The following is a 22,323-nucleotide window of genomic DNA, read 5'->3' as shown; positions in this document are numbered from 1 at the left end:
TCAATTTCATTCCTGTTGCAACTGTAGCTCTCCATAAGTAAAGGTCAAGTTTTCAAATCTTGGAAGCTTAAATTTTTGTTGTGTGCAGTATCCAGAGCAAAGAAGGTATCTGTGCAATTCTTGTCTAACCCTTCCCTCTGCAGGAAGATATAATTTCTGGATATGAAGGGATACAAGCATAAAGCAAGATTCTGGCTAGGAGAAAACTAAAGATCCTTGAGGTACATTGTGGAGAAGAAAAAGTTCTTACAGAAACTGACTTGAATTCAGAAACTGAATTGAAAAGGAAACAGAATGATCACAAGGACATTGTTGAATATTTAGACTGAATACATAAAACAGCTTCTGCTATTCTTCCATACAGCTTTCAGTCTTCCAAGTCAGGTGCCAAACCAATGTCTGCCATGCTCTGGAAAGAAAGTCACCTGCTGATATTAAAAGGGCAAAGAATTCAAAAGCTGTCTGGGTGAGGCACATAGTTATGGTAAGATGTGATCAGATATTTAACAAAGTAATTTGTATAGTGAACATCTTATTAAAGTAATTGGTAATGTTTGTTTGAGGAAGGAATTATCTCAACAGGGCAGTCTGTCATCTTTCCATGGACATGCAAGTAGATACCACTCAGGCCTGCTTCCTGCTACTAACACAGGTGTTACTGAAGCAATACTGGTAACTCCCACTTCCCTACCAAGAACAACTCCAGTGGGAAGTATTTCAAGGATCTCTTCTGTGACAAACACACTCTGAAAATTACAAGGAACAGGCACATCATAACCAAGAACTCTTCACAAAACTTATGACAAATCTTGGCCAAGTCCTAGACATATCAAGAAGCAAAAGGAGTGGGAAGTAATAATTTACAGCTCAGTACTTGCTTCCAAAAGGCTGGCAGCAGATCCAATTTGCTAAATCAGTGCAAAATCTGCCACAAATCAAAGACAGGTACAGCAAGCTAGTGTGAGAAAAGAGAGGTTGAAAAGAATTCAAATGTAAAAGCCACTTCAAAAGCTAAATAAAGTCAAAAATGTCTTTCTCTGAACACATCTAGAAACTTTACCTAAGCTTTTTCTTGATCTTTACAAATGGCTCGGCTCTTCCTTAAAAATGCTGGAAAATCTGCTCGCTATTAGGGTCCAAAACATGCCAACTTCCTTACAAATTTTTCATGCAACAAACAGAGGTTTTCAGCTGCCTCAGTGGCAGTGTTCAAGTGTCCATCTGTTCTCATACAGCGTTTCTAACTAATCCATCCCTAATTCCTGTAACCCTGACCAGGGTAAGGCAAATGGTTCTAAATAACCTTTTCCAACAGTCAGTTTTAAACATGTCCTGTTCTCTCTGCATCTCCCACCACTAGTGTTCCCACCCCATTAAAGAGCAAATATACATCACAGTTTTGAGATTTGGACACATGCGACCTGTAACCTTAACTTCATTATCAAAAATCCAGCTACTAGCTCTGCTCAAAATGCACTGTATCCACTGCTTAAGTAAGGAGACCGCAGCACTTACTTGTCCCTGAGAACAGGAGTGGCAATTTTATAACTGAATCTTAAGTCCAGAAGAATCAGTGGAAAGTTTAAATCCTACCAAACTGAATGGGAGCTTCTAAACCTAGACCAGTCCATAACACACTCACAGCATAAAATTCACACACATTAAACCCTGAGCCATCTATTTTCAGCCTAAATTGACTTCTGGCAAAAAACATAGCATCTGATGCTTAAGCCTTCTTTATATAACCCTTGCTACAATTTCTGTCTGCCTTTAATTATTCAGCTGACAACTCTTCTCAGCAAAAAAAATTACTCACATGTAAATATGAAATGACATAATTGAGAAAGCATCTTACTTCTTTTGCAGACTCAAAGTAACTGTTTACAGCCTCTTAAATAGATCAGGTTGTCCAGATGCTAAAATCCCCATAACACAGAACATAATAAAGAAATATATGAACAGGTGCCTCTACTCAGAAAATGAGGACATATTTCTGGCTGGAGCAATAGTCAAACCCTCCCTGTTAAAACACGTAACTACAAGGTGTGCAACCTCTATTTCACCACTATCTAATTTTTACGAAGTGCATGACTCAAGGCTGTACCTGACTGCTAGCTACTACCTCTACCTGGTCCCTACCCACCCTGCCAACAGGCATAGGGACACGGTGAACAGAGCCTCGCAAACCTATAGAAAACATTTCGCAGTCAGGTTTATACTTTCTTGGCCCTCACCTGACCAGGTCTCCATGAAGCTGCAAAAAGAGGTTTTTCCTCCCTTCTCCGTCACAGATCTCCGAGGCTTGGGTGTCCACTGTGCAGAGGACCAGGTGCAAGTCCGATGGAGCCGCAGCTGCTGAGTCTCTTCCATAAACATACACGCAGCCTCGTCCGACGTCCCCTTTCAGCCAGGTCCTCTCACGGGAACCAACCCGACTGCTGCTCTGGCAGCTCCTGCTCCCGGTGCGCTTCGCGTTCCTCTGCAAGGCAGCCCAGACCCGAGCGTCAGCACCGCCTGCGGCCGCGGCCGCCCTCCGACCCGGCCCGCTCCGCACAAGCAGCAGCCACAGGCATAGGAAAGACCAAGGTCGCAGCGGGCAAGTGTCCCCGGCGTCCCGCAGCCGACTCCCCCCCCGCACCCCACCGAGTCGCCCGGAGCGGCGGAGGCCTTCGGTCCCCTCCTCACCTTCAGCACCCGGATACCGCCGCGGGATCCGGCCCGGCACCCTCGTGTGCCGCCCGGCGCCGCCGCCTCGTCCTCCTCGGGCTCCTGCGGCTCCCTGGGCCCCGGCCCGGCACCCGGCCCGGCCTCCCCCATCACCGGCCAGACCGACGCCCCGGGCCTCCGCGGCCCCGCCCCGGAAGCGCGCGGCCCGTCCGGCGCAGGCCCCGCCCCGGGCGGCGGCGGGAGCGGCGGCGGGAGCGGCGGCGGGAGCGGCGGCGGGAGCGGCGGCGGGAGCGGCGGGCCGCGCTGCCCCGCCGGAGTCGCTGCAGGCCGGGCGCCGCGAGCTCCGCGCCCGTGTCCGCGTCTTCCACCAGCGAGAGGTGCCGAGTGCGAGCCCCTCGCCAGCCGGGGGGGGAAAAGGCAAAGCTCACGCGAACGCTGCTAACGCACCTGTCACCGCTCGCCCTCCACGTAGCTGCACGTGTGTGACCATCGGCGCCTCGCAGCTGGAGGTGCGCTGCTCAACAGCCGAACAGCACCACGCTCCTGCTGCCCTGCAGGTCCATCACGTAAGCTCTGCCAGTCTTAACTAGTGGCTGCTACTAATAATGTCATTAACTACTAGTGACGTCATCATCACCAATGACATCATCATGACACAGTCTGCAAGAATTTGAGTATGTTTTAGGGCAGCCACTGCTTCTGCCTCAACAGAATCAAGAACATTAAAAAAAAGCCTCCCACCTTCCCCAGAGTGAAATTACACGTTCGAAAAGACATGAAAGGTCATCTAGTGAAATGTGACCGTGACTAGAAAACACAAAGCAGGCACATGTGGGGACAGAGATATGGTGACAATCCTTGTCCAAAAGTCACATGGAATATGAAAGGAGTCTTTTAACGAGCTCCCAGAGCAGGCTCCGAACACATTCCTTGTGTTCAGATCCCACCACGCCTTTCTAGCACTTGGACAAAGCATTGATGCTCTTAAGTAACACACTCTCCCTGAGGATGGTATTCCACAGGACCTGCTCAAGTGTTTTGCAACTCATTGTTTTGACACTCATCTTGGTCTCCAAAATTTCCTGTAAAGTTTTTTGCATAACATGGCCGTGTTATTTTATATCATCTGACGTTGCCATGGCCAAACATTAAGAATCAAATCATTCTATCCCACTGTGTTGGTAGAAAGCAACAAGGCAATTTTAAATGATTGAATATTGACTCATTTTATTAGTCACTTCATAATTTGTTTCAACCAAAAGACAATACACACAGCAGAAGTCTAATGCATCCCATGTTTACATCTGTTAAGCTCCTCACTCACCTATGACTCAGCATTTAATTAAATTTTTCACATCTCAAAAATAGGTCTCCAGAATTTCGAGTGCCAACAGGTGCCCTGCCACAAATGGCATGTTTTCCACTTTAAATTTGGTGGGTTTGTATTTTAGTAGTTTTTTGTTTGCCTTTTTTTTCTTTATACTGTCAAAGAGGTGGGATGGGGCTCTGTGTAAAATTTAAATTACAACATCACGAAAGAAAAAGGAATATACAGGAGCAGAGTGAAAGTTAAAAGGGAAGCAGTCCAGCAGCTCCTTCCCTCACAGCCTCCAAGTAGAAAATGAACACATAAAAGTGCACCAGTGTGACTGCTGCTGTGGCTCATAGCTAGTACCAGCCTTAGGCAAGGCACTGGTACCTTTCCCAGCTGCTTCAGTATCTTCTGAGTTATAGATCCAAGGTCCTGTAAAGACAGTCCCCTCACTGCTATTGCTTCATTAAGTTGTTCAAGGCCGTATTTTGTGCCATCAAGACCTGGACAAAGTCGACTTTAAGGACCTTTCCATGTCTCCCCCCTCCTTCAGGCCCATTATGGCCACTATTGTTTCTGTGGTTTTTTTTGACTCAAAATACATTCACTTGGAAAAACAGACATCCGGTGTCTCCCAGTTCCAAAGCCTCCTGTGCAGATACTAGTAAGATTAGCCATGAGGTCCGCATCTTGCTGCCTTTATATCCCCCTTACACTGAAGCAAGGAAAACGTTGACCAGACCTGTAAGAACTGTTGCATTCAACCGGCAGGAAGAGGACTCAGTGTATGCTTGGAGTGCCTCAGATGTGCGAGTACTCTCCAGAGGAAAACCACAGCAGCACAGGGCTCGAATAGCACATGGGGGTCAAGGAGCAAGCAGCATTATGTGGTATTGCAGAGAGGGGAAGTGTGAAGCCTGGCCTTCCTTCATGTGTAATGTCAGCATCCATCCCTTAGTGAGGAGGGGAGAGCTCCAAGGACAACTGGAATGTTTGGCTGCTACAAAGGAGAACTTCATAGAAGGGATGGCTTCCTGCAAAACGTATTTTGTGTACACGCATCACCTCCTCCAGCTCGACTCAAATACAGGATGAAATGTCCATTTCCCCACAGACACAGTGCAAGGGTGGCTGAAGGAGCCAAGAACACAGAAAGAATTCACCCCGCAAGCTTACCAGAGACGGACAGCTGCTCTAGGGGACAGAAAACAAGCATGACAAGAGGGACAACATACACTGTTCCCAACTCTGCTGCAACAAACTGACCAGGTGAGAGACCATTTTCTTCTTCCTTCCCATCTAATTTCCTGTACCAGTGCTCTTTCCCAGCAAAACCAAAGGGAGAGCGAGGCATGCTGGCTTTCAGTACGAGTGATCATGTACAACTCTGTGAAGAGAATGGTAGAGCTTATGAGGAGTTCAGGAACCAAGGCAAAGACTTCCCATTAGCTTTTTATCTGGGACACTCTCAGAGCTCACTGGGGTATGGATTTAACATGCTCAGTCTTCAACATTGAGTTTGAGCTAGTGGGGCAATGAATAACCACAACTGCAGTGAAAACGATTAAGCTAAATGCTCAGCACCAGAAATGGACCCTGATTCAGCCATTTCCTGCAAAACTGCCTGTTTCATGATGCTTCCAACTAAGCACAGGATATATCTCTCCACTGATAGCCAAGGCATGACCCTACCACAACCCAAAGTTAATTTTAAGGAAATCATACATTGTTCCTCTAGATTTTATAACCCTACACGGATGCCAGTTTCAGAAGAAAAAAGCCCTTTGCTAAGAGCCAAAGGCCCAAACCAGTTCAATCAGTAAGGTAGCAAAAATACCCTTCAAGAGAAGATAAATTTACTCCACTACACATGGACCAGCACTTAAATTTATGTCAGTCCTACAGTATATTGCTTAATGCAGTTAAGACTAGGCAGGACTGAACAACCCTCAGTGACCTCCTGCTCTCAGTTCAAGGGCAGAATAGGTCTTCAGATTTCCCTAAGTACACTGCGAATCACTCTTGCAATATTTTTGGCAAGTTCTGGAGCCCAGTGTTAGCTCTTCTGTGGACACAAGAAGCTATGTCTAAGCTTGCGCTCAGAGCACTCAATGACTTGGAAAGCCCTAGAACAGAACTGAAGCAGAAGTGCCCAACCTTCAGCTTACCAGCACACTCAAAAATGAAGACCTAAGATATATCCTAAAGAGCACTGAACATCTGAAGTTTGTCACACTGTTCTTTTGTCTGTCTTACACATCACCTCCTAGAGACTGCCCAGAACTGCACCACCTCCCAGGAGTTCCTGCAGGGACATCCTTGAACACAGCTTTCTGTGAGCTCAGAGGGGTACCAACCAGACCTTGCATCTTTGGATCCAAATACTCAAACAACTGGCTTCCGTTCAAAACACAGCTTAGTTACTTTCAGTCTGAACATGAACTGGCACATTAATTCTGAAAGGGGAGTAAGGATCAACTAAGTAAAAAAAAAAATGGGAAAAGGTCTCTTTAAACTGCATGGTCTTTATTTCAGTGCCAATATTACAGATACAACACAAATATCCCAGTCAGAAGTAACTCAAATGGAACCCAGGGGGTCTACAACAGGCTCTGGAAATAAAATTGGGGAGAAGTTCTGGAATAACCAGGAAGAGCAACTTCGCAGCATAGTCTCTGATGAGTCTCCCAGCAGGAGCAAAAGCCCTTGCCCAAAAACTGATCTACAAAATTGAATGTGTCTTTTCTACCCATAAACCACAATTAACAGGTTGAAAGACACTGAAACCGTATGTGGTAGAAAACCAGCTGCTCCTTTTATCTCTACATCTCTCATAACTCACTTCACTTTCTGGGGAAGCTACAGAAGACTCTGAATCTGCATGGCTGTGCCTACTGATGGAAGGAAAGAAAAATCAGATGTAAGGGCTTCATTTCCAAGTACAGCACCAAAGCAATTTTACCAACTCTTACCCGCACCTCTTCTCCTGCACTGTGTTCCAGGTTTGCAGATGAACTCCAAAGGCCTCACTTGCTCTTGGTATGCAGCACATAACTAAGAAGTGCGTGTATACAATAATGCACTGAGTAGGTCATAAGGAGCCTCCAGCCCCTTAAGACCTAGGGGATACAAGAAGACAGAGGAAGGGCAGCCTGGCATTCCCCAAGACCCCATCTGAGTCCAAGATGAAAATGCCTGAAGGAATCCAGGTAGAAATGAATGACAACACACCTTACCCACCCCAGGGAAAAAAAAAAGACAGCAGAAAGAAGGAGCAACTGCTCACTTGCTGCAGAGAGAAGAAAGTTTCCCTGCTAGAAATTCCAGACTTCTCTTCCAACCAGGCTGTGTTCCTTTTTGAGGGGGAAGGAGGGTAGGGAAGGGGAGAAGGGAATGTTGCTTCAGGCTGTGAATGCATGTGTGAGGGAGTGCACAGTAGCCTCCACAAGCCACCAGCCTCATCAGCAGAGGAGAGGAGATTAATCTTAACAGATATGCTTCAAAGTCAGCAATCACTTCAGGAAAATTCCTCCTCATCAGCAGGTCTCTTTTGTTCCCCATGCCCATGGTGCAGTTTGGGGGATTGCCAAGGATCACAACCTTCTTCCCAGAGTTCTTTTGATTGGGTGGGATGAGAATAAGAATGGTGCCAGAGCCTCATTGCCAAGACTGAGGGGGGAAGTTGTTGACTTCTGCTAGATCCTGCATTGCTGAGCCCTTGTGATTATATGTCAACTTGATCCGCATACGTAGTTGTTGCTACAAGAGAAAAGGGGGAAATAAACACAAACAAAACAAATTCAGATCTTCATTAAAGGTCAGAGACTCCCACCTCATTCAGTTCCCCTCCCCCACCCCACGAATACTCAACACAGACTTTTCCTGACTGCAAGAGCTTGCTGGGAGTATGTGCAGGGTGAGCTATGACACTGCAGATAAACGCTCCACCTGGTGGGACATTCATTGGTCACTGCAGTTCTCCGCCCAGGTACAAGCTCTTAGAAAAGTTACAGCACAGCTTCTACCCATGTTTATGACTGCGTTGGCCCTGCTCTTGCAAGCACTGAAGTCCTTAAATACAAAATTAACCGCCTTCAAATTCCAGTTAACAACAGAAGAAAGCAGGTGGCAGATCTGTACTGTGCTGCACTGCACTTGGGCTTGCAGGGAGAGATGGGCCATCCACTCAATGCAGCAGTCTGGCAACTTCAAGTACCGCACAGCTCAGCAGCACTGTGAAGGAAATAGCCTATGAAAGACTGGAAACAGATCTCCAAGAACATTCCCTTCTGCTGTAACTAAATGATGTAATAGCTCAGAGGTCTCTTTACACCATCATTTGGCTGTCACCCAGATACTAGGTGGCCCTTAAAAACAGCTAGAGTACAGCATACTCCAGTCAGGCTCCCTATTCTCTCTCTTAAAAAATCCAAAAATAAAAAGCCAAAAGTTTACTATTTCTGTCTCTTTTCTCCATACCTACAGGCAAATACACAAAAGGGATAGCAGAGGGAAAAAAAGGAAGACAATGACTGCATCAACGAGGCTTAGGATAAAGAAGTTACGCTTTATGACTAATAGATCAACATCATCACTGTCACTTTTTGGTTTATTTGGCATTTTGGAAAGCTAGCCATTAGTTTCAATACAGCATGATGGCTTTATTTTGTACCTCTGTGCTCTGAAGTGTTCCTAGGAGTTGTGGCATTCCTACAAGAAAGCATGCCACTAACCCTAGGTGTGTTTCACCTTGCAGGTCCCATTCTGGCACATTACAGGAAAACACCTAAATCCTCCAAAGTTCAGAAAATAACTTTCAAGGTGATCTTTGAAAGGTGCTCTACAGCATCACAGAGAAACTGGTATCAGATGTATGTAAGACACAAATAATTAGTCTTGTGGCTTAATACAGGCAGAGGTGAGCAGACTACATGGAAATAAAGGGAGATGCATGGAAACCACAAAAACTATGCACTAGAAGACTGACATTCAGTGAAACTTGAGCTGAAATTTGTGAATTGTTTTGTCACTTGCACATCAATCTAGCAGAAACACTTTACATCTAGAGCAGTACATAGTTTTAACCTATGAAAAGCTTCAGATGTTTTAAATTCCTAGAGTCATTTAGGATCATAAGGCTGTTTCAACGGAAGAAGTATGATCTCAATTTTATTTTTCTTTCTGATACCATCTGAACACTTGCAAACCCTCTTAAGGAGGAAACGTGGGCCACATCCCTCCCTCCCCTCAAGTACATTGTGTCCCAGTCTTGAAGCCTGTCTCTGAAGGCTGTAAAACAAATGGAATTACATCACATCTAAAGATTCTTTCCATCAACTATTTAAAACTACACTCATTACATTAAAAACAAATGAGACCACTTAACAGACAATTTTAAGAATATGGATCAAGCTGCTTTTTTGTGTAAAAATATTTCAATAACACTGCTGCAGATAGCAAGAACACATGCTGAATATCTTTATGTGTCAAGATGCTTGCCTTCTGAACATCACTGTTACAACCCACAGAAACACTAGGTTAAACTCCTCTGGCCATTTGAAAACTTAACAACCACTGCGATACAAGATGTGAATGACTTCAAGGTAGCAAAGCTATTAAACTGTTTTAGCAGTATAACCAAACAGAAGACCAAACCTGTGTCCAGAACCTTGTGTGTTTTTCATCACTTTTTCCTAACTCTAACCGAAGTGACTGCCATGAAAAAAACGTATCATTCACTACCATAACTTCCTACTTCTCATCAGAGATGAACCCCTGACAGGCATTAAATGAATGATTACAAGACAGTATCATCAACAATTCTTCTTGGAATCACTCACCTTCTGTGGATTCAGGACTTTAATGACCTGTGTGATGGTCCCAGAATTAAATGCAGGGATGACACTGCTGCTGGGAGACAGAAGCTGCAGCTGGAATGTCTGAAAACAGGGCAAAAAGAAAACAATATGATGCGTGATCAAGTAAGAAGTGACTTCTTTGCACTGAAAGAAAGCAAGGAAAATTAAAAGCTTGGTTTCTGGCCTTGAATAATCAGTTCTTGAATTCCCTATCTTGTTGTTCCCTAAGAACAACACAATCACTGGCCCACCTGCTTTCTATGCAAGTAGGATCCAGGTAACACAAATAGGAGGTGAGGGCTTACTGCAGTGTACCAAGATCAGCAGCAATGCTTGCTTCCATGTGTTGCACTCAGAGGAACAGTCAGCAGACCTGTAACTTCAAGAAGACTGTTCTTTCCCTGATTCCTTCCTATGATAGGTATAAAACCTACCTGAATCCAAGTTAGAGGAATACTAGTTCCTAGAAGTGAATATACTTTCCCAAGTTTGAAGAGCATTCCAGTCACATGCTGCTTCAATAGTCTGCTCTGCTATAAACTAGGCAATATCTGTCACTCACATTTTGTGCTGCAGCTGAGTGCAAGGGGAAACAATTCACTTCCTTAAATGATGAATGCCATTAATTGCCATATTGTGACTCATTTAAATTTTTATAAGCAACTAATAGCTTCAAAATACTCTTTCATGTATTCATAGCTCCAAAGAACACAGTATATTTCTTAGAAATTAAGAATAAAGGGTATGATTAGTGTTTCCAAAATACTGGCTTTGACCCAAATGTTTTTTTTTGCCTGAGGTTTAGCCATTTTTCGAGAAAGTGGTGATTTCAAAACGTGATTTTGTCAAAGCAGAAGTGGTCCAATTTGATTGGAATCTGTGTTCTATTGCATTTACAACATGTACTTTCAGACTGGAAAGAGATGACCTAACAGCACACTAAGAGAAACCTGGAATAGTTCTCAGCCTTGTTTACCTTGCAAGTTTCTATCTACATGAAAGCACTAATTAGGAAGTGTTTGCAACTGGTCCTTCAGCTTCTCACTGTAGCTGCCCTAAGTGGCTCTACCTTTGGTACTGCAGCTTGGAAAACAAAATCTGTCATATCCAGCTCTGTGCTGTTGGAGGCCTGTATCGTGATTACAGTGACACTAGGGTTGGTGTTCGACCTCTCAAAGGTGAAGTCAATCTTCAGCCCATTCTTGTTGTATGCAGTAATGGAGGGGATTCCTGTAGGAAACAAAAAAGCAGCAGACCTACAGAATCTGGAGATCATTCTCAACATCCTAGTATGCACTTACTTTACCCCAGACTCTTCTGAAAATTAAACACACCCCCTTGTGCTCCAGTATCTATGGCACACTTTCAAATTGCCTTTTTTTTTTTTTTAAACTATTTTGTGTTTCCTCTTCTAGTTAGGTGTTGGGGCACTTCAGGCAAAGGATTTACAATGTCCCTAACCTGCAGCAATATCATTGAAGAGAGGCTGAGATGTAAGTCCATCGAGCAGGAACGGAGGCTGTGCTATCTGGGGTGCAGGGGCAAATACTGGAGAACCTACAAGAAACGTTGAAGGATTAATACTTTGCTGTCAGGAAATGAAGAGTAATTACTCCTTTGCCAAAGACTGACTGCTGCATTTTGTATTTCTTTACATAAAGCTCTATAAATCACCTGTGTTGCCATTCTCCCCTTCTTTGCGTTCAAGAACTGGCTCTTCTTGCACTAGCAAGTATTCAAATGGAATTAATTCCTCACATCCCACAGTCCTCTCTGCAAAGGCTCACAGCATTCCCAGAATGTGTGAAAATGCTCGTTTCACCAGCTAATCATGTAGAATCAACCTGTGACTTCATTCCCTGCCTCCCACCTGTATGCTAATATGGATCTTGGTAAGAGTAAGTGTAAAAACTAGGACTTAAAAGACAATGAAGAAGTAGCCCACCCTCATCCCATCCCAGGGATGAGAATGTAGACTTCTAAGAAATGCAGCCTGCTCACCTGTTAGGTTGAGGTCTCCCAGGAGGTCAAGCAGCTCCCCACCAGCAGAGGCTGGCTCCCTTGTAGGTGCAGTGGGAATTACAGGTGTTATATCACTTCCCCCCAACAAGTCCAATAAATCATTTGCCTAATGAGAGAGTGGATGTAATACTTACATATATTCAACGTTCTGCTACTTTTCCTTGCAAATGCAGTGTGTTCTATTTGTTCTCAAACTGAAGACCACCAGAGCTGATGGCCATTTAGAGGGGTTCTTAGTTTCACTGCGATCCCATGCCCCACAAGAAATCTAGTTTCCATGCCTGAGGGACTCAAGAGATAGGGAAGGACTGGGTTCATGCACACTAAGTTTGGAGAATCACAAAATATTCTGAGTTGGAAGGGACCCACAAGAATCACTGAGTCCAACTCTAAAGTGAATGGCCCATAAGGGGATCAAACACACAACCTTGGCATTATTAGCACCATAACCAACTGATACAATCCCACCCTGCTCCTGAGCCTACAATGACCTGTCCCACACACCTGTTCTGGACATTAGAGCCATCAGAGCAGAGCAATGATACAATCATCAGCAGTCAGAAACAGCAAAGAAGCAGAGAGAGCGAGGGAGATGGTCTCAGCTTGCTGTTGGCACAGGCTGGAACGTGGTCTGACAGACAGTGGAAATTTATCCTGGGTCAGTTTCTGTTACCTGGTTAGCAGGCTGCAATCCAGAGGGTGGAGGTTTGGTTTCCAGTACTGCTGTCTCTGTCTCTCCATTGGTCTGTACAATCTCAGCAGGGCCATTTGTGGTGACTTTCTCCATTACTGGCATTCTCTCAAGCAGTGCTGGCCTGAAAGAAGCTGACATAGTTACACTGTGCCATCTTCCTGGATCCCAATCCAAATACTTAGACATTCAAGAGCTCATATATACGGGAGAACCTGCCTTTTCCCTTGAACTCCAACACAGGGGAACTGCAAGACTGCATGAAGTTTGACGTGGTCAGAAACAATCCCTGGCATCCTGTGCCAGTGGAAATACACTAGCTGATAGCTAAAAGACAAACAAGCCCTCCTGTCTCCTGCTTCCCCCCAGCACCTGACAAGCTCAGGCTCAAAGCAGGACAAATGCTTTGGCAGAGAGAATCTCTGATCACAGAACAAGAACACAGGATACATTAAGTCCTTAAAACACTCGCTAACCCTGTAGAAGGGGAGGGATTCTAGTTCCTCTGTAACCTTAACAAAAATCAAAGTTCTCACAGCACTGTCATCCACAGGAGATCAGAGCAGATAATGATCCTTTGCAAATACCAAATCTCTATCAGCACTTACCTCATGTGATCATATTTCTTGAAAAGTGCATTATATTCCACAGCTCTCTGCTGTAGCTCCACATCGATGCTGCTGCCATAGATGGAAACTACCTTCTTAATGCGACTGTTGGGAGCAAGGGAAAACAAACACACCATGGAATTAGCAGCAATAAGCAAGGGATTAGCATGTGTCATCCTGAGTTTCTGTTCCAAAAGGAGTCCCACAACTCATGTAAAACAGCAGTATCCATCTAACATCCATATATGAACTGTCCCTTCACAAAAGCACCAGCAGGTGATTAATACACCACCTTAGGGTATAGCATAAAAAAGCTCAACTACCCACACTGAGAAGTGTCCAACAGGAAACAAGGCTATTTTTCTCTCCATCATCCAAAAAAGGAATCAGAAAGAACAGTCCACTGAAACAAAGAAGTTTTCAAGAAACAGCAACATGGATTAAGTCCCCATACAGCAGAGGGCATCCCTAGAGAAAACAGTACCCACAGCAGACATCTTCCATCCTGTGAGCAAAGGAGGACTGTAAAAGCCAACAAGTAACGTGATGACTCTTGTAAATCACAAAAGCAGAATTTGTTCAAGGAACACTCCTACTGAAAACAACTGATGTCAGTATATTTGCAACAAAGCCATGTGCAGTATAACACGAATGGGAACTCACTTGACAGTGCAGGTGAACCTTGTGGAAAGCTTCATGATGGCAGTGAGAGCATAGCCTCGTGTCACAGATGCAGACATATTAGATATCAGGACGCTTTCTAAAATATCAAGAACTTCATCCTCTGTTACCTGAAAAGGTACAGTGAGGTTAGGCTAAGACAGAGAGGAGCTTACAGCAAGCCTTCCAAATCATACTGTAAAAACCTGTCTCTTGCCTAATGGCCATGTCACACTCCTATGCAACTCTGAGCCCGTAACATTATGTTCAGAGTGTGAGAGACATGCATCCAAGTGGAGATCTTATGGTATGAGTTTTAAAATACAGTTCCTATTTCACACATTGAAAAGTGGGTTTATCACTGAAATACACTAAGACCCTAGCAGATTTCTTCCAAATCAGCTGGCACTGAAGCCACACCATTCTGCCAGTTGTGGCAACACTCCACACATCCAGTATTTACACAGTCCGTGCCTGCAGCAGGGGAAGGAAATTCCTGTCTAGGGTCCATTACCATCATGGACATCTGTGCTAGGCAACTGCTGAAAGCACTCCCTTCACCTAGCCAGCATCAAGTGGGTCCATCCTCAGCCAAATGTCCAGTTGCAGTTCTTTCCCAAGGTATACCTGTATTGGTTCCTCCTCTTCACACTGACCGGACACCAGAAGATCTCCATACTCTCCTATGCACCAGGAGGCAACTTGTACCAGGGGTTGCTGTTGGAAGAAAAACAAGAGAAGGCTCAGAGATAAATGGCTGCCTGCGTGATAAATTAAATCATCCGCATTTCCAGGAGCAAGCTTGGCCTTCCACAGCAGAAGAAAGAGGAGTATCTCATTCAATCAAGAATTTCGTAAGAGAATTGGAGAACTAAAAAGAACATGAACTTCCCTATAGAAGACATGCCTGCTCAGCAGTCTCTCCCTTGGAGCCAGACAAGGTGATGTTGGCTTTCCCTGAGAGGCTTAGTAAACATGCATAATTACTGCAGTGTAACAAAGACACTGAAGCCAGCCGCATTTGGTTTTACCTGGGAGTAATCTCCAAGGATGGCTTTGTAGAGTCTCTGCACAGTGTAGGCATGCATCTCCACACTGTTAGTTATTAACTGGATCAGATTGGGAACAGCATCATCACGAACGTAACTTCCTGCCTGCAAGAACAATTGTTAGGTTTTACTGTGGACCTTCTTAAGTAACACTCAGCAGCTGTGATACCCTTCACAAAACCACCTGATGCCTCTGGAAATAAAAATCAACCCTTTCATCCATGAGCCCTTTATGGTTGACTTTGAGCAACCTCAGGGGGGCAGAAGTATGGGACAGCACATTAACCAACAAATAAAACTATACTCAAGAGAAATCCATGCTACAAATACCCGGAAACTGCAAGAGGATAGAGTGCAGAAATGAATACAACCCTATGAGTGGTTTATCTATCGGACAAGAAAAGGCAATTACTTTACTGGAGAAAGTAATCTGAGAGCAATTCTCACAGCCAATCTTCCAACAGAAATTCTCACTTTAGACGAATCTACTTCTCTCTGTTTCAAGGTGACAAAAGAGCATCCCAGCCAGACTTTTTGATGAACTTCTCGAATTTGACCACTCATACTGATAAATCTCTTCCCATTTCTTTGCCTGACAGAACACACTGCCTACCCAAGTTACCAAGGTCTCTTCCCTTGGTTGCCAAAGCACTGCTCCAGTTCCACCTCAGCTGTGATATTTATAGACAAATTCAAGTAGATAAAGAGTAATAATTAAACCCAAAGAAGGTGAACTGGAAGGCTGTTGACAGTTTCATTAACAAGTTTTGATAAACTCGGAGTAATTCTAAGAAACTCCTTCACTCCCCTTCTGTTTGCAAGTCACTTCAAGCTGCATTCACTCTCCTCTGAAAGAACTGTATATTGGAATCAGACAATACAAGAGTTGTCCTTAGAAGCTAGAGTGATTACTGCAGTAGAAACACTGTTACACACTGTTACTCTTGTGTGTTTCTGAAATAGTACAGTTCTTCTAAAAAATCACTCACTGATCCAACGCAGCCAGTCAGAAATATCTAAACTCAGTAAATGTGAGTCCTAAGTACACTTCCTCTATGTATTTTAGCATTTGTTAATCTGCCAGTCTTTAGAACCATCTTCAACTTGATGGTAACTTCCTTCAGAATTAAGAAAATTTTATATAACCACACACAAGAGAGGCAATTTCACGTACCGTTGTTAAGACTCTCATAATTGTGTCTATGTGCCAGCGCTTGGAAGGAGCATATCTGACAAAATTAAGAAAACAAGTTAGAGCAATAACTGCCAGTCTTCAATACAAGCAAGAAACCCAGCATCATCAGAACCCCCCCTTTCAGTTACTTCCTGGACCACTGCTTCATGAGGAAGGACACCAATACTGAGGGAGGGCTACAACTGACAAATAACACATAAATCAGCGAACAGAGAAGAATCGAATCAACATTCTCTCTTGGGAGCAAGCAGGGAGAGAAGCAACAAGGTGTTCACAATCCCGAGGATGTACCAAAAATTATTAGCAAGTAAAACAATTCCATACTTTTCAGCTGCAAGAAATATTCCAGATGCACAGTCTGCCTTGAACTCTGGTTCACAAGAATCTAGGAAATACAGTAACTCCTTCATCATTCCACGGACATTGTTCCCATTCACAAGAGCGAAACTCAGTTCCATTGCACGCCTAGGGCAAGAGACAGAAACCAATCAAGTAACTTCACCTAGTGAAGGAAGTAAAAAAACCCAAAATCCAGCTACAAAAATGCATTTAGCTTTTAATTAAGAAGAGATCAATACGTACTAATCCTGTGAGAACAGCCTTCCACATTTAATGTTCAGTATTTTTTTGTTCATAGGCAGACAAACATCCAGGCTCCAAAAAAATTAAGGGGGAGTGGGGCTACGGGGTGCTCTAGAAGCATCTATCCAAATGTTAAAGATAGCTTAAGGCTAGCAATATCTTTCAGCAGCCACAGTCCGTCAGGATTAAAGTCTGACTGTCCAAGTGTAATTGAATGCTGGTCATTTCTGACACACAACTGTAACAATTAAAGCATGCCACAACATATTTTCTCCACCTTCAGGGATCCAGAACAGACCTGTTTCCAATTCCATATACTAGAGATTCAAACACAGTAGAGATTTAAAATAATAATTGAGAAGCTTTACTGTATCAGTTGGATAAACTACATAAGATTTCTAGAACCTAAAGTTACCCTGGTATTGTTCATTCCTCCTCACCACAGACATGCTGACACCACAACTAGTCAGAGTAATAGCTCCTTGCTATTCCTTTTTGTGCACATTGAGAGCTCAGAGGCTACTCCCAGGCCCTTCTACTTGAAGCTTCTGTAGTTGATTTTAGCACAGGTCTCTCATTCTTCTGCCTTTTTTTTTTTTTTTTTTTTTGAATGAAGACTATAACTTCAGATGTGATTGATTTCTGCATAACTTTGCAACAGCTGTATTCAAATGCATTAAAACAGGCTCGCTAAATAACCCTGAGTGAATTTTAATATGGTATTGGGCACACACTATTTGTTCTCAAGAATCTGAGAACATCTAGACAGCACTACTTCTCCACATTTTTCTAGTTATTATCATAATAAGGATTTTTACAGAATGGTGAGTTGTAAATGTGTTACTTTGCTTTTTACCCAGCTAGTACCCGGGGACAGAAAAAATACAGATATTCAGAATTAGGTTGGAAATACCAAAGTAAATTGCTACCTTTTAACATTAAAATCTGTGTTTAGCTGATGACCTATACCACTATTAGAACTGTTTCCATCCTTCCAACTAGTTCCCAACTCTCTTACACCTGTCCCTACTGGGTTACAAGTTTTCCATGTTTATGTTTAAAATTTCGGTCACTTTATAGCAGATATATCAATACTGCAGCTGTGCAGGAATACTATGTTGTCTTCATACCAGGCATTTATCTCAGCACATATCGCTTACCTTCAGTCATATTATATATTTCATTTCTGTCAAAAAGCTCTTAATCATGTAGTTTAATCAAATCAAGCAGAAAAAAAGATTTTAATTAAATGGCAAAGCCATTCTGAATTACACTACATGGACCAAAGATGAACTGCACCAGTTACAAGATGATGAGCAGAGGTCATGCTTCAGATAACCAAAAGCAGATATCATGTCTTTCCCTCAAGTCCTTGAAGCTTGCTGCCTGGGGACTCTGACATATATCCAGTCAATATAATGCTTCAATGAAGAAAGTGCATTGTCAGCAGCACGAGTGTCAGCATGGCAACATTGTGCTCTGCTGATGGATCACTCAAAGGCTTCATCCTCCAACAGCACTCAGACATGAAGCTCAGTTGCTTGTAGCATACCTGTATTTTCCTAGCAGGTGCCAATAAAATGTTTTTGTTGCCTTCTACCCAAAATCTAGATAAGGCTCTGATGTTCCACAACCAAGCCCCGTGCTGGCTCTGGCACCAAACAGTGGCAGCAATGGCAGCCTGACTTGTTCAGCATTTAAGATACTAATTTGTGGTTTGGGTAGATTGCAACTGTAAAAAGATATTACATGATACCCAGTACATAGCAGTTAAAAGTAAATTTCAGAAGCAACACCAATCCAATTTCTTTCCTATTTTACACATATTAGACTGAGCAGATTCAAAGATGGGCCTAAGTTTGAAGAATGACTATCAGAATGAGGATCTATCAGATCTATCAGAACGCTGTATCTAACCAGTTTGAGTAGATGGAAAAGAAGATGTTGAACAGTTTTGAAGGTATATTCACGTGATGAGTGCTCAGTGGAATGCTGGACTGTAGCAGAGAAATGCAACAGGAAAAATGCTGCTGTCCCCAACACTGCATGCTGTATACCGCACTGAGCCCAGACCTTTCTTTGCAACACAGTTACAGAAAGAATAATGAGGAGGAGGAGAGTTCTGAAAGAAAGAACAAGGAATCAAGAGGCTGAAAGACTCAGTTTAGAAGAGCAGCCTTCCACATACACTGGGCAAAGTGAGATCAAATAGTTCAAGAATTTGTATGAGTGACAGAAATAGGAGGGAGTTACTATCATGAGTAAAAGGAACATAACTGAAGTAATGAGAATAAACCGGAAGAAATTAAGACAGAGTACAAGACAAAAAGTATTTCTCTGGTGAGAAGTAAGGTTGCAAGCTTTCCCAATACCCAGAGAAGCAGCAACACACCGCTATTTAAATGACAAATGAACACCAAGAATGATAAAAGGACGTGGTTTGTACACAAATTGGTTGAGCAATCAAGTTAAGTCTGAATTCTACTACTCCCTAATACATCTAAGAATACATTATTTGGATGACTTAACACTGCTCCAAGACAACATAACACTGCCCATTCATCTGGGAAAGAAAACCAACGTGGAGCACATCAGAGTAGCTTTGATCATAATCATAGTGCACAGAGGCCTTCCATCTTGCTGAGAGCACACAAATCTAATCTCCACTGATATTGCATTCTAGAAAAATTCAAGCACACAGAATTTTTTTTTTCCCCATGAAATGTAACAGCAGCTTCCCAAAGAAGATGGAAGTACATCTTCATTATCTTGTTTGAATTATGGACCCATATTATACCTTCATAGTAGTCTCACTTACAGTTCCCCAGGATTATTGTCATTTTCCCCTATGCTCTGCTCACTTTCCACAGACTGTCAACCTCAAGAGTCTATTTCATTGATAATCTGATTACCTTTTAATGGAGACATCCAGATCCTTCAGGCAGTCCACAATGGTGCTTCGGTGCCGCTGTACTGCATTATGGTCTGTCTGCACAGTTTTCAACAACGACGTCAAAGCTACATATCTGCAAACAGGACATAAGGTCATCAGTAGCTGACAGTAGCCATTTAATTTCTATGCACAGACACTGTCCCCTTGCCCCACACTTAGCCATATTTTGCAACAGAATAAGATTCTCTTGCACTCGGTAATGAATGGAAATCCTGTAGGGACTTCCTGACCTATATTCACAGGCGAGCTACCACACTAAATTGTAACATGCCTAACAACACTGCTGTCCAGACAAGCAAGCACCTGTCCCAAGCACCTCTGCAGATCTTACATTCAAACTAGCATCAGTAAAAATTCCAGGGCTAGAGTCAGAAACCCGTATCATGATTTGCTATCCAACTGCTTAGAGATGGTATTCAATCCTAACAGATTCAGCAATTCCACATCCTGATTAATAGTGACCAGAGCAGAACTAAACTCCTTTGTTGCCACCAGTACACAATCAGAAAAATCAGTCTTTGCCTGATTTGTCAGATTTCCAATGCCAACTCTGATTTGAATACCACTACGGACCACTTGGGACAAGACAGGAAAAAAATGTGGACCTGATTAAGAAATCACATGTTGAGAAATAGATCATACATTCCAACTTACCAACTAAGAAGGGCAGGGCCACAGACAAGATTTGCGTAGAAGAAAGAATGCACCAAGAAAGAAGCAAGCTCAACAGCCACACTAACCCCAAGAGCAGTGATCCCAACATGGTCTCCTGGAAAGCTTTACTTCAGCGTCATCTTTGTGCAATTGCTTCTCACGCATTTTAAATTGGGTGTTGTCAAAACACACTTTGTACAACTTACCTAATATTTTTGTCGTTGTTTAATAAGAAACGGCCTAGGATGTTAATGGCTAAGACCTGCAGAAAGAGTTAGGGAAGATCAATGATCTAAAAGGGCTGCTGGTTATCATTATTTCATGATGACTTCAAAGGCAACATGTCAAAACTAGCATTGCGGTTCTTAGCTAAAAAGAGCTCTAGAAGCTGCCTAAGCAGAGGAAATGTTAAGAGATGCATCACAGGCTCTCACTTGCACTCAGGACACACACTCTGCAGGAAATTTTGCCTTTTAATTTTTGTTATTTTAAAAAACCCAAACACCCTCTCTCCCCCAAAACAAGCACTCTTTCTGCAAAGGTTACAGACTTATCTAGAGTCAGATGCAGAGCTGTGTTATGGTGAAACAACCCTGCTTCATGTCCTCCACACAAATTATTCTAATACACTCCTAGGAAAAAAACAAAGGCAATAGCAAAGGCTACTTACTCTCAGTCCGCTCTCAGATTTTATATCCATAATAGTCAGCACAGTTTCATAGAGAATGGCATTTCCCACATTTTTACTTGTTTCTGTATTAGTGGCAACCTGGAGATAGGAAACAAAATAACTTCAACTCATTCAAAGCGGATCCCCTTTGTGCTGCTCTGCAGAACAGGTAGCGAAAGTAATCAACCCCTACAAAACAGCATCACACTTGTGAACATGCATCTCTTTCAATAAAACTTCACTCAGCATGGCAAGCAGCTGTATCCTCACTAGTGCTGCAGAACCTAAATTATTAAGAAACTAAGAGAAAGTTTAAACCAATCATCAACCTTGCAGACCTTACCTGTGCAAGTATATCATTCATTGCTTCACTAGAATCATCATCATTTCTCCCTAAAATTCTTAGTAACCGCAGGATTCGTACCTATTTTATAAAACAAAGCAAAGAAAAGCTTGGATGGCAGTGTTTGACATGGGGTCGTAGTGGCAAAAAAGCAAAAGCAGCTGCTGATTTCTACTCTTAAGCAAAATGCTTGTGCCAGGTAAGAACTTTATCAACAAAAACAGGCTTCTGCTGTGCTTATTTTCTTCCCACTAGCAAGAACTGCTCCGAGTTTCCTCTCTACCAGGTACATCCTTCTTAAAATCAATACGCACTGCTTCTCTCTCTTGTCACATAACGTGATAAAGCACGACAACTGCTGGTTAAACTAAGGCAGGTGTCTTTCACTAGGGCAGATGAACAGCATTTGCACAATTAGCTCAAAGGAAAACCAAAAAAGCCCTAAAATCAACACAGGTGTGGCAGTAACCACCTCATCACACTAAAGGCTCAAAACACAGTCCTAGAATTAAAGCTATCAGTCACTGTTTGCATCAGTTCTTACCTGCAAAAAGGGGTCACTGATCCCAGACACATCATGCTCTGGTGAATATCCAGACATGATAAGGTTCTTCAGAATACGAACTAATTGGGGAACAAGCTGCGAAGAAGAGAGTTGCCTTGTTAGGGTACTGTTGTTTCCCTGACCCCAGCTTTGAAGCACAGGTCCAAGAACAAATCTTGTATTTGAAAGCAAGTCAGTCTCTGGATTCTTCTGCAAAGTTCAACCTGGACACCTAGAGCTGACGCTGTATGAATACCTACAGCTTGGCTAAGACACAACTAGAAGCAGTTAAGCTGGGACTAGAGCACCATATGGTGTCTTCAAAGTGGTAAATCTACATTTGTGGTATAGTGTAAGAAGAAAACCAGCCTAGTTTCCCTGTCATCTCCTTTTCTTCCTACCTTTGCTCTTCAGGAGCTACAAACTCCTCTGCAAACATGCATTTCATAAAACACACAAAATTAGCCCTGAACTTCCTGTATCTGCCTTAAAGAGGAAACCAAAGGGTGCTGCAA

General features: G+C 43.1%; 2 protein-coding genes, 1 long non-coding RNA gene and 1 other non-coding gene across 11 annotated transcripts in view; 1 reads left to right on the top strand and 3 right to left on the bottom strand.

Annotated features, from left to right (window-relative positions):
* PHLPP2 (PH domain and leucine rich repeat protein phosphatase 2) overlaps positions 1 to 2,840 on the bottom strand; it is a 35,303-nt gene extending 32,463 nt beyond the window's left edge. For 3 of the 4 annotated variants that reach the window (XM_053987326.1, XM_053987328.1, XM_053987329.1), the window contains exons 1-2: positions 2,686 to 2,840; positions 2,235 to 2,479 (exon numbers count right to left, since the gene is read on the bottom strand). In XM_053987326.1, the coding sequence (XP_053843301.1) occupies positions 2,235 to 2,479; positions 2,686 to 2,817 (377 nt within the window). In that variant the 5' untranslated portion in view covers positions 2,818 to 2,840. Of the gene's footprint in view, positions 1 to 2,234; positions 2,480 to 2,685 lie in introns of those variants that run through there. The other variant, XM_053987327.1, reaches the window with a different exon arrangement.
* A 180-nt stretch (positions 2,841 to 3,020) lies between these two features.
* LOC128812751 (uncharacterized) lies at positions 3,021 to 11,510 on the top strand. The gene is made up of 2 exons (XR_008438829.1): positions 3,021 to 3,233; positions 11,253 to 11,510. It is a non-coding gene; the product is annotated as an uncharacterized LOC128812751 (long non-coding RNA).
* AP1G1 (adaptor related protein complex 1 subunit gamma 1) overlaps positions 6,485 to 22,323 on the bottom strand; it is a 35,887-nt gene continuing 20,048 nt past the window's right edge. For 3 of the 5 annotated variants that reach the window (XM_053987332.1, XM_053987331.1, XM_053987333.1), the window contains exons 7-23: positions 21,809 to 21,904; positions 21,265 to 21,345; positions 20,922 to 21,020; positions 20,458 to 20,513; positions 19,557 to 19,670; positions 16,387 to 16,527; positions 16,042 to 16,096; positions 14,850 to 14,972; positions 14,446 to 14,535; positions 13,822 to 13,949; positions 13,159 to 13,263; positions 12,533 to 12,674; positions 11,839 to 11,965; positions 11,299 to 11,394; positions 10,907 to 11,067; positions 9,820 to 9,918; positions 6,485 to 7,738 (exon numbers count right to left, since the gene is read on the bottom strand). In XM_053987332.1, the coding sequence (XP_053843307.1) occupies positions 7,637 to 7,738; positions 9,820 to 9,918; positions 10,907 to 11,067; positions 11,299 to 11,394; positions 11,839 to 11,965; positions 12,533 to 12,674; positions 13,159 to 13,263; positions 13,822 to 13,949; positions 14,446 to 14,535; positions 14,850 to 14,972; positions 16,042 to 16,096; positions 16,387 to 16,527; positions 19,557 to 19,670; positions 20,458 to 20,513; positions 20,922 to 21,020; positions 21,265 to 21,345; positions 21,809 to 21,904 (1,815 nt within the window). In that variant the 3' untranslated portion in view covers positions 6,485 to 7,636. Of the gene's footprint in view, positions 7,739 to 9,819; positions 9,919 to 10,906; positions 11,068 to 11,298; positions 11,395 to 11,838; positions 11,966 to 12,532; positions 12,675 to 13,158; positions 13,264 to 13,821; positions 13,950 to 14,445; positions 14,536 to 14,849; positions 14,973 to 16,041; positions 16,097 to 16,386; positions 16,528 to 19,556; positions 19,671 to 20,457; positions 20,514 to 20,921; positions 21,021 to 21,264; positions 21,346 to 21,808; positions 21,905 to 22,323 lie in introns of those variants that run through there. The other 2 variants (XM_053987334.1, XM_053987335.1) reach the window with 2 other exon arrangements.
* Positions 18,079 to 18,165, bottom strand: LOC128813091 (small nucleolar RNA SNORD71). The gene has a single exon (XR_008438911.1). It is a non-coding gene; the product is annotated as a small nucleolar RNA SNORD71 (small nucleolar RNA).

Source organism: Vidua macroura, chromosome 11 (genome assembly GCF_024509145.1).
Source record: "Vidua macroura isolate BioBank_ID:100142 chromosome 11, ASM2450914v1, whole genome shotgun sequence".
Lineage (NCBI taxonomy): Eukaryota > Metazoa > Chordata > Aves > Passeriformes > Viduidae > Vidua > Vidua macroura.
This window is presented reverse-complemented; position numbering and strand designations above follow the sequence as displayed.